At 53.0% G+C, this 17,538-nt stretch overlaps 1 protein-coding gene across 1 annotated transcript in view; it reads left to right on the forward strand.

Annotated features, from left to right (window-relative positions):
* The window catches only part of MYO7B (myosin VIIB), a 71,867-nt gene that overhangs the window by 14,404 nt on the left and 39,925 nt on the right, over positions 1 to 17,538 (forward strand). Inside the window, exons 6-15 of the mRNA XM_047084912.1 lie at positions 3,493 to 3,635; positions 4,320 to 4,433; positions 5,871 to 6,024; positions 8,169 to 8,245; positions 9,374 to 9,493; positions 9,798 to 9,940; positions 11,933 to 12,143; positions 12,837 to 12,972; positions 15,093 to 15,256; positions 16,890 to 17,027. Coding sequence (XP_046940868.1) covers positions 3,493 to 3,635; positions 4,320 to 4,433; positions 5,871 to 6,024; positions 8,169 to 8,245; positions 9,374 to 9,493; positions 9,798 to 9,940; positions 11,933 to 12,143; positions 12,837 to 12,972; positions 15,093 to 15,256; positions 16,890 to 17,027 — 1,400 coding nt within the window. The remainder of the gene's footprint in view (positions 1 to 3,492; positions 3,636 to 4,319; positions 4,434 to 5,870; positions 6,025 to 8,168; positions 8,246 to 9,373; positions 9,494 to 9,797; positions 9,941 to 11,932; positions 12,144 to 12,836; positions 12,973 to 15,092; positions 15,257 to 16,889; positions 17,028 to 17,538) is intronic.

A 17,538-nucleotide genomic window follows, 5' to 3' on the forward strand; every position in this document is an offset into this window, starting at 1 on the left:
CCACATAAGAGTGAAACCATATGGTATCTGTCTTTCTCTGTATGGCTTATTTCACTTAGCATTACACTCTCCAGTTCCATCCACGTTGCTACAAAAGGACATATTTCATTTTTTCTCATTGCCACGTAGTATTCCATTGTGTATATATACCACAATTTCTTTATCCATTCATCAGTTGATGGACATTTAGGCTCTTTCCATAATTTGGCTATTGTTGAGAGTGCTGCTATGAACATTGGGGTACAAGTGCCCCTATGCATCAGTACTCCTGTATCCCTTGGATAAATTCCTAGCAGTGCTATTGCTGGGTCATAGGGTAGGTCTATTTTTAATTTTCTGAGGAACCTCCACACTGCTTTCCAGAGTGGCTGCACCAATTTGCATTCCCACCAACAGTGCAAGAGGGTTCCCGTTTCTCCACATCCTCTCCAGCATCTATAGTCTCCTGATTTGTTCATTTTGGCCACTCTGACTGGCGTGAGGTGATACCTGAGTGTGGTTTTGATTTGTATTTCCCTGATAAGGAGCGACGCTGAACATCTTTTCATGTGCCTGTTGGCCATCTGGATGTCTTCTTTAGAGAGGTGTCTATTCATGTTTTCTGCCCATTTCTTCACTGGGTTATTTGTTTTTCGGGTGTGGAGTTTGGTGAGCTCTTTATAGATTTTAGATACTAGCCCTTTGTCCGATATGTCATTTGCAAATATCTTTTCCCATTCCGTTGGTTGCCTTTTAGTTTTGTTGGTTGTTTCCTTTGCTGTGCAGAAGCTTTTTATCTTCATAAGGTCCCAGTAATTCACTTTTGCTTTTAATTCCCTTGCCTTTGGGAAGCATAAAATACCTAGGAATAAATCTAACCAAAGATGTAAAGGATCTGTATGCTGAAAACTATAGAAAGCTTATGAAGGTAATTGAAGAAGATTTAAAGAAATGGAAAGACATTCCCTGCTCATGGATTGGAAAAATAAATATTGTCAAAATGTCAATACTACCCAAAGCTATCTACACATTCAATGCAATCCCAATCAAAATTGCACCAGCATTCTTCTCGAAACTAGAACAAGCAATCCTAAAATTCATATGGAACCACAAAAGGCCCCGAATAGCCAAAGGAATTTTGAAGAAGAAGACCAAAGCAGGAGGCATCACAATCCCAGACTTTAGCCTCTACTACAAAGCTGTAATCATAGATTTTAAACTGCACGGGGAGTCAGCACTTTATCTTTTCCGTAAAGTTATATAAATGAGATCAAATGGTTTGCAGCCTTTTGGGGCTGGCTACTTTTTTTTTTTAACTTTTATTTATATTTGAGAGACAGAGCATGAATGGGGGAGGAGCAGAGAGAGAGAGAGGGAGACACAAAATCCAACGCAGGCTCCAGGTTCTGAGCTGTCAGCACAGAGCCTGATGCGGGGCTCAAACCCACGAACTGTGAGATCATGATGTGAGCCGAACTTGGATGCTCAACTGACTTGAGTCACCCAGGTGACTCACATCATGGCTAATGATGTAGAGCATCTTTTCATGGGCTTATTTCCTATCTGTGTATCTTCTCTGTATGTGTTCAAATCTTTTGCCCATTTTTAAATTGTTTCCTTATTAATGAATTGGGAGCTGTCTATATATTCTGGATTCAAACCCCTTATAAGATATGCATTTTGCAGATATTTTGCCCCAGTCTGTAGTCTGTTCCTCCGTTCTGACAGTGTCTTTCAGAGGCCAGATGTTTTAGATTTCGATGAAGTTCCATTTATCTTTGTTTCTCTCCTTGACTATGCTTTCAGTGTTGTGTTTAAGCAATCTTTGCTCAACCCAGAGATTTTCTTCTACATTTTCTTCTAGATGTGGTGCAGTTTTAGGTTTTACATTTAGATCTGTATCTATTTTGTGTTCATTTTCTCTATAGTGCAAGGTCTGAGTCGAGTTTCTGCTTTTTTCTTTTTTTTCCTTCCCTTTCGTTTCTTGTTTTCTTTCATAAGGATATCCAAGAATTTCAGGCCCATTTGCCAAGAAGACTATTCTTTTTCCATTCAGTGGCCTTTGCACCTTTGTCCAAACTCAGTTGATCATACAATGTGTGAGTCTGTTTCTGGATTCTCTATTCTGTTCTATTGCTCTCTCTGACTACTCTTTCACCAATACCACACTGTCTTGAGTTCTGAGCTTAGTCAGTTTTTCAGTCAGGTAGCACACATCCTCCAGTGTTGTTCTTTCCAAACTTGGCCATTGTTGGTGGCCACATTTACTTTTCTATATACATTGTAGAATAAGCTTGCCAATTTCTACCAAAAAGGGCCGACATCAGGTTTTCTCGAAGAGAGATTGGCCACTGGGTTGAACCACACAGGGTAGGTTTCTGAAGCATAGTTAGTCCTTATCAGAGCCTCTGCTATCTGTCAGGATTCCTCAAGGGGGAGAGACCAAGGACTCTTTTTCCTTCTCTTGGGACTAATGATGGATGGTGGTATTTTCAAACTGCAACCCAACCCACAAATGAGTCTTGAAATCAGTCTTTTAGGACAAATTATAAATTAAAAAAATTTTTTAATGTTTATTATTTTGAGAGAGAGAGAGAAAGGAGGAGAGGAGAGGAGAGGAGAGGAGAGGAGAGGAGAGGAGAGGAGAGGAGAAGAGAGACAGAGCACAAGCAGGGGATGGGCAGAGAGAGGGAGACACAGAATCTGAAGCAGGCTCCAGGCTCTGAGCTGTCAGCACAGAACCTGACGCGGGGCTCAAACTCACAGACCATGAGATCATGACCTGAGCCAAAGTCAGATGCTCAACCAGCTGAGCCACCCAGGCACCCTGGTCTTTGAGGACAAATTAAATAGCATAGAAGAGAAAATACCCCAGTGCACAGCTCTTGATCAGAACCAGTACTGAATATCTTCTTTTAATTACATGTACAGGTGGGGGTGTGTATTCACTGAGACTCATTGCAAAGGGTCTTTCTTATTGTGGGTCATGTCCGAGAAGCTCGCAGAAACAGCTCTATAAAAACGCACCTTCAGTCATGCTGCAATCCAAATGCCTTCTGGTGTGACCCCCCATCTGAGCCTTGTCCCTGCCAGCTTGCCCTCCCAGCCCCTGCCCTTCAGCCTGAGCAATCTTTCCAAAATGCAAATCTGTTCCCACACTCCCTCAGAAGGTTTCCTGCCTCCCCCATCACCCACAGACTAATTCCAAACATCTTAGCCTGGCATTCAAGGCTCTATGCTACTAACTGGTTCTGTCTGTCTTCCACTGCTTTCCTCTATATTTTATGCTCCAGCCAAATTTCCCGCTCTGTGAGCACACCCCATGCTTACCGACACTTGCACCTTTACTTGCACTTTGTCTTCCCCTCAGCACACTCTTGGCTGCCACCACCCTCCAGTGCAATGCTACCCAATCCTTCAACTCTGGGCTTAAGAAGCTTTCCCAGATGATCCCACTAAAAGTAAATTTCCCCCTCTCTGCTCCCATCATGGGCATCACCCTCTGACCTTCAGCCTTCGGAAATGCCAAGACAATCCGAAATGATAACTCAAGCCGCTTCGGGAAGTATATCGACATCTACTTCAATCCCAGCGGGGTCATCGAGGGTGCATGCATTGAGCAGTTTCTCCTGGAGAAGTCCCGGGTCTGCCGGCAGGTGAGGACTCCCTCTGCTGCACTGGTCCTGGGGAACCTCCGCCCACCCCAGGGCTGGGAGTCGGGATGAAGAGGCTTTTATGACAGGTTCCCTTCCATCACTCTCACGCCTCTCCAGGGACACCCCCCTCCCTGCCCCCGCCACGGACCTTCAGAGGTCTTAGTTTGTTGCCACTGTACTTACCCTGAGATGGGCCAAGGACCCCTAGAATTGGGTAATGATGGTCCTTTCCCACTATTCAAGAAGAAGAAATCATAGGATTTTCTGTTTTGAATTTTCCATCAACATCATGTTCTACATTGTTTGGTGCTTACTACTTACCTCTCCTAGAATTAATTCTAAGGCCAGGCCAGTCCTGAGCTAAGGATCTGGATCCTGGCATCACTCCCTGGCTTGCGACTTAGGCAAGCTGACCTCGGGGCTGGGAAGAGCGGTGGAGATGCAGGGAAGCCCCTGGGAGCCAGGAGTTTGTGAAGAGTGGCCTTTAGCCCAGGGCTGTGGGCAAGAGCTGACCTTGGAAGCCCAAGATGGGGTCATCTGCCGAACCAAACGTCCCTCAGGTCAATGCCAGAGCCACATCTGGTTGACAGACCTTGGAGCAGAAGCTGGGACAGGGCTGGAGGCAGCTGGGTGGCCTGGGGGTGGGGGATGCTTACAGGCTCTCTGGACCGCCTGCCCCACCAGGCCCCCGAGGAGCGGAACTACCACATCTTCTACTGCATGCTCCAGGGGATGAGCGCTGAGGAGAAGCAGCTGCTGAGCCTGGGGACGCCCTCCGAGTACCACTACCTGACGATGGTGAGGCCCACCCCCCTCTTTCCACCCCGCCCCTGCCCTCCCTGCCCACCTCTCCCTCCCCATGCCTGACAGCACTGCCCCACCCAGCCTCCCAAGAGCAAAAGCAAGAAGAGGAAGGAAGGCTGGTTCCTGCTACACCTGGGGTTTGCAGCCACAGAAAAGCCCTGCAGCAGGGATTGAGGGCTCCCTTTTTCCATCCTCCACTCCAGCCTTCTGTTTTTGTGACTGTCAAGGCCTTCCTCTTTCTCATGTGTTTCCTCATTTTCTGTTGAACTCCTAGTCCCTCTCCACGAACCTCAGCTCTCTCTGGTTCCAGCGGTCAGAGGCCCTGGTGGTGACGGAGAGTCGTAGCCGCACCTCTCCTTCCTCGATTTCATCCACCCATTTCCAGTCGTCCATCCTTGTAGGTGCCCAAGAACTTGAACTCCAGCAAAGCAGGGAGTTGCTCTTGCTTTGGGCTGCACCCCCACGCCTGGAACAGTGCGGCGCACGCGGCCATCCGGCCCGTTTGTTGAGAAGGGGATGGCGGAGTTCTGCCTCTTGAATCTCCTCTGCCTAGCCCCTCTCTCCTACGTTCACTGCCTGAAGGCCTTCCTCATTTATTTCCCAGATCATGGTGGTAGTTTCCTCCAGCATCCTCCCGTCACCAGACTTGACCTCTAATCTATCATCCTTTCTGCAGACCTTCCTTCCACGGTGCAAGTCTGACAGATCCCGTCTCTGACTGCCATTCCGCAGGGGCCTCCCTGTGGCTCCTTGGCATGGTTTCCAAGCACCTCCAGATCCTCATCATCCCTCCACTTCTCCCCATATAACCCCCGCTTCCTTGCCAGCCCTGCCGCTGCCTCCGCAGCCTAGCTCCAGCTATTCTTTGCCTACACTGCCCTCTCCCTGTGGTGCTATGAAGCACAGCGTGTGCTTTCGCCAGGAAGCTTTTCCCCACTTCTCCATAGGGTTGTCCTAGCCCTCTTTGGTCTCAGCAGCACCTGTAACAGCGTATGACACCATCATTTGCTTCCTGCCTCCCTTCTTGGATGCACGGCATCCCACAAAGGGCCAGGCCTCTCCATTTGTGAATTCCCACCAAGTAGCACAGGGCCTGGTACATGGGGAGCTTTGGAAGGTGTTTGTTAAAGCATTGAACTCACAGGATTCCCCAGGGATGGGTGACAAATAGGGGCTCAAAGAAGCTCAACGGTTTGGCTGAGGCCACACAGCTTCCAAGTGCCATTGCTGGCTGCTGTGTCTATGTTACCATGATTCTGCCTCTGGAAATAATTCTGTGCATTTTCTGAGCTGGAGCCTCTCCAGCTGGCCCCTCAGAGTCCACCTAGAGCCTTTGGCTGAGTCCCTGACACATCTCTGCCTTACTAGCCCTGTGACGGAGGAGGTGGGTGTGGGGTAGCCCCCAGAATGTTGAGGTGCCCAATCTTGCAGGGAAACTGCACCTCCTGTGAGGGTCTCAACGACGCCAAGGACTATGCCCACGTGCGCTCTGCCATGAAGATTCTCCTGTTCTCTGACTCGGAAAACTGGGACCTCAGCAAGCTGCTGGCAGCCATTCTCCACCTGGGCAACGTGGAGTTCATGGGTAATGCTGTGTCCGCTCAAACTGTACCCCCTGGGGAGGAAGACTGGAGGGACTGGAACAGGAGGAGGAAGAAGTCTCTGGGAGTTCTCACATAGTCTAACCCTGTCCTGGGAAAATGCATTGAAAATTGTAGCTATGATTTTGGAGGTCTCACGGTGTGGCAGGGAAGATGTCAAAGCTTAGGGCCCCCTGAAGATGAAAACTCTGATCAGTCCCCCAGTTTTAGCTGGGACCCTACATGGCTACCCCCTGAGGATAAGGGTGAACCAGAGTAAACAGAGTCATGCATGAATGTACAAGTCCATTTGTAGGCATCTGGGTGGTCTGGGCACTAGGGTGACCTGGCCCGTTAGTGCCTCCAAGCATCTGATGGATCCTTCCTTCTCGGGAGGAAACTAGCACCAATTTTGATTACATATTATTCCTTTAAACAATTTTTCAAACACAGCATCTCACATGCAGCTGGGGATAGATAGGAGTGAGGAAACAAGATATTGTGAGTGAGAATCAGCAGAGATAACAGACAATAGAAATAGAGCCACAAAGACTTCAGATGTTTGGGTTATTGGACACAAACCATAAAGCAGCTACGCTTGCTACGTTCACGAAAAGAAAAAGCCAAGCTTGAAAATTTAGACAGGAAACTGGAAATAGAAAATGTGACATTATAGATTTTAAAAGGAACTTTGTAGAAATTGTAAAATTAAAAAAAAAAAGACCAAAATGCAGAACTCAATGGATGGTTTTAACAGCCAGCTTTATATACACGGAGAGGGAGTGTGTGGGCTGGAGGAGAAGCTGGAACACAGCATGGAGATACAGAAGGATGGAAAATATATAAGAGAGAGTAGGAGATGTGAAGGACACAGTGAGAAGTTATAGCACACCTTTAATTGGTGTACTAAAGGAAAAGAGAAAGAATGGGGCAGAGGCAACATTGGAAGGAACTATGGTTGGTTCTAGAATTCATGAAGGACACCGATTCACAGAACAGTGAGGAAAGGACAGACTTTTCAATAAACTGTTGGATGTCCATGTGGAAACAATGAACTTGGACCCCTCTCTCACACCATATAAGGAAATCTACTCCAGGAGAGTTGTTGCTCTGCCCGTGTGATCTATCCACCACACTGGCACTTCTGCTGGTGACAGGTGGGTGCTGACACACACACAGGGGGCATCAGGACCTGGAAGAGTATTACAAATGCGGTGTTGAGGACATGGGACCAGGCACAAAAGAATGCAGGTCTTATAGATCAGACGTTCGATTAGATCACACTTAACAAAATTTAAACACAGGTGAGATTAAATGCTGTTAAGGACTCATATTTAGGTAGTAAAAGGATAATGGAAAGCAAGGAAGTGGTTTCCATTAGTGAGTGGGGAGGAACGTGGTCTTAGCAAGAAAGGACCATGAGAGCTTCGGATGTTGTCCAGGCTTTGTATCTTGGCAGTAGTAGTGGATACACAGTGTTGACTTAATCATTATTTATTATAACACGCCTTGGGGTTCTATACACTTTTTTATGTGAATGCTTTATTTTATAATTTTTTCAAGTTTAAAAAAGAGAAAATATATACATACAGAAACGACACTTCCCCCCCTCCCCCACTCCCAGCAGCCCTGATGTGGAGGTTGCCTCAGAGAAGGGGATTGAGGCTAGGAGGGGCCGGTCAGGAAACCTCTGCAAGGGGACTGGACCTGGCTTACAGTGATGCTCTGTGGATGTCCGCTTATTTGACTGAATGAATAAATGATGCCTGGATCTCCATGGACAGCAGAGTGGATTGAAGGGGGCTGATGGCTCATCTTTCTCTTTAGTAGACCCCATCCTGCCCACCCCAGCACCAGCCTTCTCCCTCCAAATAAGCCCTCTTTTCTTCAAAATTCACTTTGACCCAGGGCTACGACCTCACTGAGTGGAGGGGGAAGTAGTCTGTTACACTCCTTCACAGCTAAGGGGCTGGTAATCACCAGGGACATTGGCTCCCTCAGAGAGGGCCTGGGAGAGGTGGTGCCCCACAACCAGGAACAGTTGCCCCTAATAGGTGGATCTACAGCTGCCCCAGGCCAGGCACTACTGGGACCCCTGATCCATCACTTCGGCTGCCTTGCCAATCCGGGTTACTGCTTCTCTCCATAGCCGCAGTCTTCGAGAACCTGGACTCCTCTGATGTGATGGAGACGCCTGCCTTTCCCATCGTGCTGAAGTTGCTGGAGGTAGGCTGGCCATTGTGTCTGCCAGCTTCCATTTCTGTGAGGGGCCCCAGGGGTCTGGGCTCACAGCCACCTGACTCCTGATTGTCATAACACTTCCCAGGCTCCCACTCCTTCCCCCCAACTCCTCTCCCAGACTCTCAGCTCAACCCCTGAACCCATCTGGCTCTGCAGACACTGGGGGTGGGAAGCAGTGTGAGCTAATCTTTAACAAAATGATCAGTCCAGCTTTAACACACATCTCTTCCCTCTTCCCCATGTCCCCCCTGCTCTTCAGGGGCCTTCACTCAGCATCCTCACTCCCCACCCCACCCAGTCCCCAAGCTCCCCCCGCACGGTCACATGGCCCAGTGCCCTTACACTGGACCTTCCCTGCCTGCCTCAATAAGCCCCTGCCTTCTGGAGTTGTGCTATTCTGGGAAAGTGGAGCCTCACTTGGAGGAAGGATGGCAGGCCCTGGCTGGAGACACATCTCTGCCCTGGGAACATTATAATTTCCTCCATGTCACACCCTGTTGACAGTTCTGGTGGGAAATTAATAGAATTGAAGCAAGCAAACAAACAAAGCAATCACATTTTGCTGCTAGTATTCTTAATTTGTTCAGGGTTCTTAGAAACTTTGGGTTCTTACTGGCTCAGTCTTCCCTGAATGGTGAGAGGACTGGCCCATCCAGAATCCTCCTGTTCCCTTAGGCCTTCAGCCCCCAGGCAGGAATGGCTTCAGTTGGGGTCCATCCAGATGCCAGTCACCTGGCCTCAGAACTCTCCCCGCCCACTGTTCTCCAAGGTCTGCTTATGGCACCAGCCCCTTCCCCGGACCCCAGGAGACCAGCACACAGCTGGTAAACCAAGCAGCTAGCATGCCCAGGACCCATCCAGGTTGTGTATCCTTCAGGAACACTCTAACACCCCAGTGTTCAGACTGATGCTGGGCCTGGGCCCGCCCAGGGACCCTGACTCTGGTCTCCGTCTGGGCCCAGCCCTCTTGCACAGCCCCATAGCCATCTCCCACCGTCAAGCCTTGGGCCTAGGGTGTTTGGTCATAGAAGAAAACAAGACTAGGTAGGTCAGAGCCAAGGAGCCAGGCCCCGCCGCATCGGCCGTGATGCCAGGCCTCACCTGCCTTTCCAGGTGAAGTGGCAGGCACTCCGGGACTGTCTGATCAAGCATTCCATCATCATCCGAGGGGAGTTTGTCACCAGGCCCCTGAACATCACCCAGGCTGCAGACCGGAGGGACGCCTTTGTCAAGGTACAGAGCTGTGGGAGAAGGGGCCCCCGTGTCTGCGTGTTGAACAAGGCTCCTTGCCCTGCTGGTGGAGAACAGGAAAGAGCGGCAATGGCTGGGCTGGTCCTGACTGCCAGTCACCTGCCAGGTGACTGTGGGCTTTCTAGCTTCTTTGGGCTTCGGGTTCTTGCCTATAAGTAGGGATAACACCCCTCAGCAGGTCCAGGATATCCAGTGTGGGTGCAGACTTTGCCGGCGAACTTAGAGATAAGGGCCAGCCTTCCTCTTATGCTTCAAAGCCTGTGGGCTTTCCCCCATGTCTCCTCAGGGCATTTACGGGCACCTCTTCCTGTGGATTGTTAAGAAAATCAATGCTGCAATTTTCACTCCACCTGCCCAGGACCCCAAAAATGTGCGAAGGGCCATCGGCCTCCTGGACATATTTGGTTTTGAAAATTTCCAGAATAATAGGTATGAAGATCTCAGTTCGCCTGCTTTCAGAGAATGGGAGATCGGCTTGGGTCCTGTCTAGCTAAGCAAGCTGGAGGGTAACCCTTCCTCCCCCATGGGACTGCTCTGCAGGCTGGATGTGTCTGCAGTGAGATGGTCTGTGTGCCTCCCCCTGACTCCCCCTGCACATCTAGAGAAGGCCACATAGCTAAAGGCCTCCCCAAGAGTCGGGCTGCAGCCCAGCATCTGTCACCCCTCTTGAGCCATCTGCTCTCCTAATGAACTGAAGTGAATTATCACGTGAGGCAGGGGTGAACATGGAAATTGCTAGCCCTGATCCAACTGCTTTGTTGGTGGGATACCCTACTAGTAACGGGGAAAGGAAGGTAGGAGATTTGTGACCATCCCTGACTTTTGAGTTTGGCAAGGGTCAGGCAAGGCGGGACACCTCTGGCCCTGTGTCCCAGTGTCCCAGCAGCCCAGACTGGAGGCCCATGAGCTGGAGGCAAGAGGCAGGTCAGAAAAGCGATGCCTAGCTGGGACTGTGATGAGGACCGGTGAGGGGGGCGACAGGGCGCTGAAGGGAGTCAGGCAGCGGAGTCAAATAAGGACAAGTGATGCCCTGGGGCGCTGTTGAGTGGCAGGAGGATGTCCGAGGAGGAAAATTAGGACAAGCAAGCAGGAGCACGCTGGGATTGCTGCCTCCCGGACCAGCGGGGCAGGCAGGGCACAGGCCTGCTCAGTGCGCGGGGGGGGATGGGCAGGGCTGGCTAAGCCCAGGGCAATGGCAGCTCTCAGGCACAGGAAAGTCAGGTGTGATTCAGATCATTGGTTTCTGTCCCTAGGAGTGACAGCTGAGCCAACCAAGCACCTTAGCTGCCTTAGAGGTGGTTGTGGGGGATCCAGTCATTTATGCAGAGGCCCCTCCCTGAGGGAGCCCTGAGCTGGGTCTGTGACAGGGCAGCAGTCCCTTCCTGCAGGTGGCCACTGAGTGCTCTCCAGGCTGCATGCTGGGAGTGGGGCACACGGTGGACCTGTCCCCTCATCTCCCGGGTTAACAGACGTTGAACAACCAGTCTCAGGAATGGTGAGGTTTTGCATAAGTGGGCAACCCATCCGGAGGAAGAAAGGCCCAAGGGATGAACACAATGAGCAGGGTAATGAGGAAGGAGAGGAGGGAAGCAGCAAACGTGTGACCACTCAGGCCGGGGAGAAGTGGGTGCCTTCACAGCACCACAGGAAGGAGCCCACAGCGACCCAGGCCACTCTCAGAGACGCAGCAAGGCTTTGCATTGTTCTCTGCGCACTGTTCACTGTGGGGATCTGAAAAGAGGGGATTGGAAGCAGGGGGACAGCGGGGCCTGCTGGCCAGAGAGCCCGCCGCGTAGTGTGCGAGATGGGGATGTGGGGAGAGCCCACAGGAGGCCGCAGCTGTGCTCTGGATGGTGAGTGAGGGGCCTGGGCCCCGGCGGCAGTGTGGGAACGGAGTCAGCAGAGCAGGGCACTGTGTTGGAGTAAGGGGACCTGACTCTGGCAGACAGTTGGAACTGGGAAGGGAGGAGACAGAGGTGTCAGGTGTGACTCCTTGGTTTGTGATTCCAGCGGGGGGTGATGATTGGAGGCGCCGACCTGAGATGGGAAGCGGGGAGGAAGAGTAGCTGGAGGCCAGAGCGGGAGTAAGGACCCTTGCTGATGCAGGGGAGCCCGGCCCTCAATACTGGGGCCTCGTGCCCCTCAGGGTGGGGCTGCTACGGGTCACGTGGTCCCCCAAGGCTCGGCTCTTGACCAAGGTCTCTAGGTCTGTTTGCCAGGGGCTGGACCGGGTGATGGTGGCGGAGGCGAGAGAAGGGGGAGGGTAGCGACTGCGTGTACGTGTGTATGGGGATGGGGATGAGCACCTGCGGGCTACGCGGAAGGCTGGGTGCAAGCGGCCGGCAGCTCCGCGGGTCCTGCCGGCGACGACAGGGACGGGCTGACCGGGCCCCTCCCGCGGGGGCGGCGCTCCCTCCACAGCTTCGAGCAGCTCTGCATCAATTTTGCCAATGAGCACCTGCAGCAGTTCTTTGTGTGGCACGTGTTCACCATGGAGCAGGAGGAGTACCTCTCGGAGGGCATCGCCTGGGACTACATCCAGTACAGTGACAATCGCCCCACCCTGGACCTGCTGGCCCTCAAGCCCATGAGCATCATCTCCCTCCTGGACGAGGAGAGCCACTTCCCGCAGGTGCGTCCCTGTGCCCACCCACCCTCGGGTGGAGAGCCCCACTCACAGGTCTCACCCTCGAGGTTGGGAAACTCCCCTGGGTCCCCTGGGTTGCGGAAACCTCTGTCAGGCATTAGCAGACCAGCCCCAACCCGGGCAACCTCCTCTTCTGCGAGTTTCGCCTCCTACAGGAAGGCCTCCTGACTCCAGCCTCGCTCCCACTCCCCAGCAGCATGACATCGCAGTCACTGTTTATTCACATCCAAGAACTCACCCTAAGAGGGGCTTCCTAAGCACTTGTGGGCCTAGAGCTGCAGAGGGTACAAGAGATGGAAATGCTTGCCTTCTCGCCCCTCAAGGTGCTCTGCCTGTCCTAGGAAAGTCCCTAGACTTTCAAAGCAGTCTGAGTCCAGAGAAGGGTGAAGCCAGGGCCAGGTACCTGGACAACGGTAGGGAAGGGTGGAGCCGGAGAGCCGGCCATGGAGGTCAGCAGACCCCGTCTCTGCTCCCAGCTCGGCCCTCATTTATAGAGACTAGTCACCAACCCCTGAGTGGCAGTTTCCCGTCTGTTAGAAGGGTCCTGGGTCATTCTGAGCTGAGCTGCTCTGCCGCTGTGAGGAAGCCCCTGAGCCCTGTGGCTGTGCCAGCTGACCTCCCGTGCATGGCTGGCTGGACTCTGGGATGTCAGCCCACAGGGCGTGTGCCTTCTTCCAGGGGACAGATACCACCATGCTGCAAAAACTGAACAGTGTCCATGCCAACAACAAGGCTTACCTGCAGCCCAAGAACATCCACGATGCCAGATTTGGCATCGCGCACTTTGCCGGCGAGGTGTACTACCAGACAGAAGGTAGGCGCAGCTCCTGTCCACTTCCCTTCCCTTCCAGATCTGGACCATTCCAGGGGGCTGTGGGAAGGAGGCTGAGAGGACAAGGTCATTTTGCAGAGCTGGCAATGGGACAAAGGGAATGGAATGGACATGGTTTGTTGGCACCACTCATACTGGATGAGGGCTACCTAATAGGCTCATGTTAACTTAATCACCTCTGTAAAGGCCCCATCTCTACATATGGTCACATTCTGAGGTCCTGGGGTTAGGGCTGCAATGTGTGGATGGGGGCTAGGGGCAGACGATGCAACTCAGCCCATAACACCGCCCCTCCTTAATTTCTGGATTCTCAGTCTTCAGGCTGGAGGTGGCCCTGGTCCTAGCAGGACCTTCCAGAACCCCAGAGCAGGGCTGGTAGAGGGGTTGGGGGCTCCAGGCCCTCAGGTCTGCCTTAGCAACCACAGACATGCTTGGTTCCCAAACCTCTTCTGTCAGGGGCGCCTGGGCGGCTCAGCTGGTTAAGTGTCTGACTTCGGCTCAGGTCATGATCTCACTGTTCATGAGTTCGAGCCCCCCATTGGGCTCTGTGCTGACAGCTCAGAGCCTGGAGCCTGCTTTGGATTCTGTGTCTCCCTTTCTCTGCTCCTCCCCCACTCATGCTCTGTCTCTCGAAAATAAATAAACATTAAAAAAACAAATCTAAACCTCTTCTGTCAGAGCGCACACACAGGTTCACACACACAACGCCTAAGGGCACACATTCACCCCCAAGACCTGTGCAATTTAAACTCCTAATGAGGAGGGAAATGTGCCCTCAGGACCTCCTAATCAGCAAGCCACGCCCCATCCTTGGAGCCAGTAAGACACACAGTCTGAATTCCTTTCCCTCTTCCATTTTGGGCTCTCAGGAAGAGCAGGGGCTTGGAAGCAGCCAGACTGGCCAGCTGGGGCAGGTGGACGCACAGATCCTCCCAGCGCTGCATCGGGGCTCTGGGGCGAGGGCAGGAGAGGCCCCTGCAGACTGCAAGCTCCCTGGATGTTACCAGGCTGCCAGATTTTCAGGACTTATCGGTGGGGGCAGGAGGCTTCTTCACAATCTCCTTCTCCTGCTTTCCTTTTCTAGCTCCTCTATGTGAATAAGTAGCTGCCTGAATCAGACTTGCCCAAGGTCACCCGGAACTTTAGTGGGCCAGAGCCCCGAGGGGAGCCCTCAGACATTTCACTGCAGGGAAATCTAGACTGTACCCTGAAGGGACATACGGTCCCCGGCGGCTGCTGGTCAGCTCCAGAGTACACCTGGCGGTTACAGTGACGGCGAGGGCGGGGGTGTTGAGGGAACGGGATCACCAATCACTCCTGTCCCACTCCTGTGGTGCACCCAGCGTGGGGGGGGGGGGAGTGGCGAAGGAAAGGGAAAGTCCTCGACCCACCCTTGAACCCAGCAGTAGAGCCCATGAGAAAGGTCACACAGAGGCCAGGGGAGCCCTGAGGAGGGCCCTGGGGAGCCTCCTGGAATAGACCATGCTTGAGCCGGTCTTGAAGAATGAGCCAGAGCTGGCGTGCGTGCCTGAGGAAGGAAGAGTGTCCAGGAGTGGCCGGCGGGGGCTGGAGGTGTGGGAGGGCTGGGGCCTCTGAGGGTAACTCTGTGCCAGTGGGGTACAGGGCCACAGGGGCCCTGGGGGACGAGGAAGGAGGAGACGAGGAAGGCATGCTGTGGTGACAGGACAGCAGAGGAAGTGTTTGGGCAGGGTGAGGCAGCACTGGGCAGGACAGTCTGGGCCACAAGCCAGGAAGGGTGGGACAGAGGGCAGAGTGGTGGGCTGTGATCAGAGGGATAGTTCAGGCAGAAGGACTGGCAGTGGATTCGATAGGGGTTGTGGAGGGGATGGCAGGTGTGGGGGTCGGAGGGTTTAGAGGTGGGTGTGACACACTGGGCAGAGATGAGTGCAGGCCCAGGTACAGGGGGGGCCCTGCTGGCCAGACAGGGAGGTCAAGGGAGGGGTGGAGAGGGCGGCTTTGGCAGGGACTCCTTCAGGCCTCCTGGTGTGACCAGAGTCCCCACCCTGCTGCCCTCCCCTTCCCCTGTGGGTCTGTGGTGATGGCTGAACTGGGCTGGCGAGTGGGCTCTGCTTCCCCCACAGGCTTCCTGGAAAAGAATCGAGACGTGCTGAGCACAGATATCCTCACCCTGGTCTATTCCTCCGAGAACAAGTTCCTGAAGGAGATATTCAAGCTGGAGTCGGCTGGGACCAAGATGGGCCACGGGACCATCATCCGGGCAAAGGCAGGGAGCCAGCTCTTCAAGGTGGTCTCCCGTGGGTGGCCCTGCCAGTGCCTCCTGGGTCTCTCAGCCCTTAGGGCCTCAGGGGTCAGACAGGCACACACAGGGAAGACCTATCACCTAGGTCTCAGTTGCTCAGTCAGGGCCCAGAAGTGAGCGAAAATCAGGAGTGAGGGGTTGCTGTGTGGGCAGTGGTAAGGGGACAGGTTCACATTGACAGGCCTGCTTCTGAGAGTGTGGTGGTCTGGTGGAGGCACATCTGCTGGTGTTAATATTATGTTTCTAGATTGGTCTCTATGTATGTGTTGGGTATGTGCATGGTGTATGTATTGTGTGGTGTGTGTGCATGCCGTATGCGTTTTGTGTGGTGTCTCTGGGGCGTATGTGTGGTGTGTGTGGTGTGTGTGGTTATTTGGTATATGTGCGTGTGGTGTGGGGTGTGTGGAGTGCGTTTTGTGTGATGTATGTGGGGTGCGGTGTGTGTATGCTATGTATGTGGTGTGTGTGTGTGTGGTGTGGGGTGTGTGGTGTGGCAGGGGCAGCACTACGGGCCACCGGCCAGGGAGGTGGGCAGCAGGGAGCCCTCAGTGCTCCCCAGGGAAGCCTAGGATGTCCTGGCAGGGTGAGGGTCTGCCTACCCACTCCCTGCCATGCCTCCACCCCTCAAGAGTGACTGTTCCAGAAAAGGTCCATGAATTGTCTAATGAGGAACTCCCCCACCAAGGAGCAGGGAGATGGGCCCAGGAGTGGTTCAGGAACTTGGGGTGTAGGCAGAGGAACCTGCCCCCTGTGCCTTGCATTCTGCTCTGGCCACACTGAGGTGCCCTTGACCTCTCATCATATCATGCCCCACCCTACCCTCTGTAGGCGGCCTCTCCTGAGACCTCAGGGCCCAGGGAGGCACCAAGAAGCCCTGAGGGGGTGCAGGACTTACCCACGTCCGGAACCAGCTGGAACCAGCCCATACCCTCTGCATCACTGAGTTAGGCTACACTCTCCACAGCAAGGCCAGAGTATAGGCTTGTCCCGGCCACCGTGGGGCCCCTGGAGCATGTCAGGAGGACATGGGGGGGAATGCACATTATTTCACCAACCTGGACAACAGGAAAATGCTGCCCATTGTTCCTGTAAGGTGCCAGTGGTGGCTTTCTTGTCTCAAAAGTGTTGCCACGTGTCTCCAATTGCTGCCATTTGGCAGTACCCGCCTTCATTCAGTTGCATTTGACTCAGAGAGGGTTTGATCAGGGAGCATTGCCCAAGATCGGGCATTGCACAAAACATACACTAGGGCTTGTTTTCTCTTGCATCCATAGTTTCAATACATTTGTTTTAAAACTATATACGTTTACTACAATGCTTACAATGTGCAGTATAAAACATGTTTTAAAAACAAAACCAACACAAGAACTGAAAAGGTCTCACATGCTTTCTCATGCTGGTGCATGATCCTGTACACCCCACGTGGGAGACCCCACCTCTAGGCAGGACGCCTGGCCGTGTCTTGCTCACCAGAACCTATGGTGGGCCAGTAAGGGAGGGGCTGAGTGAACACAGCCCTGCCCATCTGTGGGATGTTGGCAGGAGCCCTCCTCTGGGTCAGCTGTGCCCCAGGCCGAGCCCCCCAGCGCCCCGCTTGTACCTGTGCTTCTGCTTGCAGTCTGCAGACTCTGGCAAGCAGCCCTCCACCCTGGCAGGCCAGTTCAAGAAGTCCCTAGACCAGCTGATGAAAATCCTGACCAGCTGCCAGCCCTACTTCATCCGCTGCATCAAACCCAACGAGTACAAGAAGCCACTGGTAATGAGGGGGGACTGGGGGGCACACACGAGGAGGGAGGGAGCACCTACTGGATGAGTCTAATGGCATCTAGGGTTATGTCACTCCTTTACCAGGGCCTGGCTAGCATTAGAGCTGTCTGTCCCCATTTTACAGATGGGGACACTGAGGCAAGGTGACCAGTCTAGGCCATTCTAAGGTCAGTGACTGGCAGGGCTTTGGATAACCAGACCTCTGCTGTCTCTGGCCTGCCATTCACCAGCTGTTTCACTTGGCCAGTGCTCTGCTTCTCTGAGCCCGTTTTCTCTCCTGTAAAGTCAGAATCCTGCCAACCTATGGGGGCAGCAAGGCCTATACATGATGTTTTTGGCACATCTGCGTGTGTAAACCTGGCTCAGTAAGGCAGCAACCCATACTAGGATTTTAGAGGCTGGCTAGCTGTCACCAAGACCTGAGGCCAAGCAGCTCTTTGGAGGGTGGCTTTATCTGCATATGTGCTGGGTAGGAGCCTGCCACCCAGAAGTCCTGGATC

Source organism: Lynx rufus, unplaced genomic scaffold (assembly GCF_022079265.1).
Source record: "Lynx rufus isolate CCGP_SWC_20201006 ecotype Redwood Valley unplaced genomic scaffold, mLynRuf1.p SCAF_2, whole genome shotgun sequence".
NCBI lineage: Eukaryota > Metazoa > Chordata > Mammalia > Carnivora > Felidae > Lynx > Lynx rufus.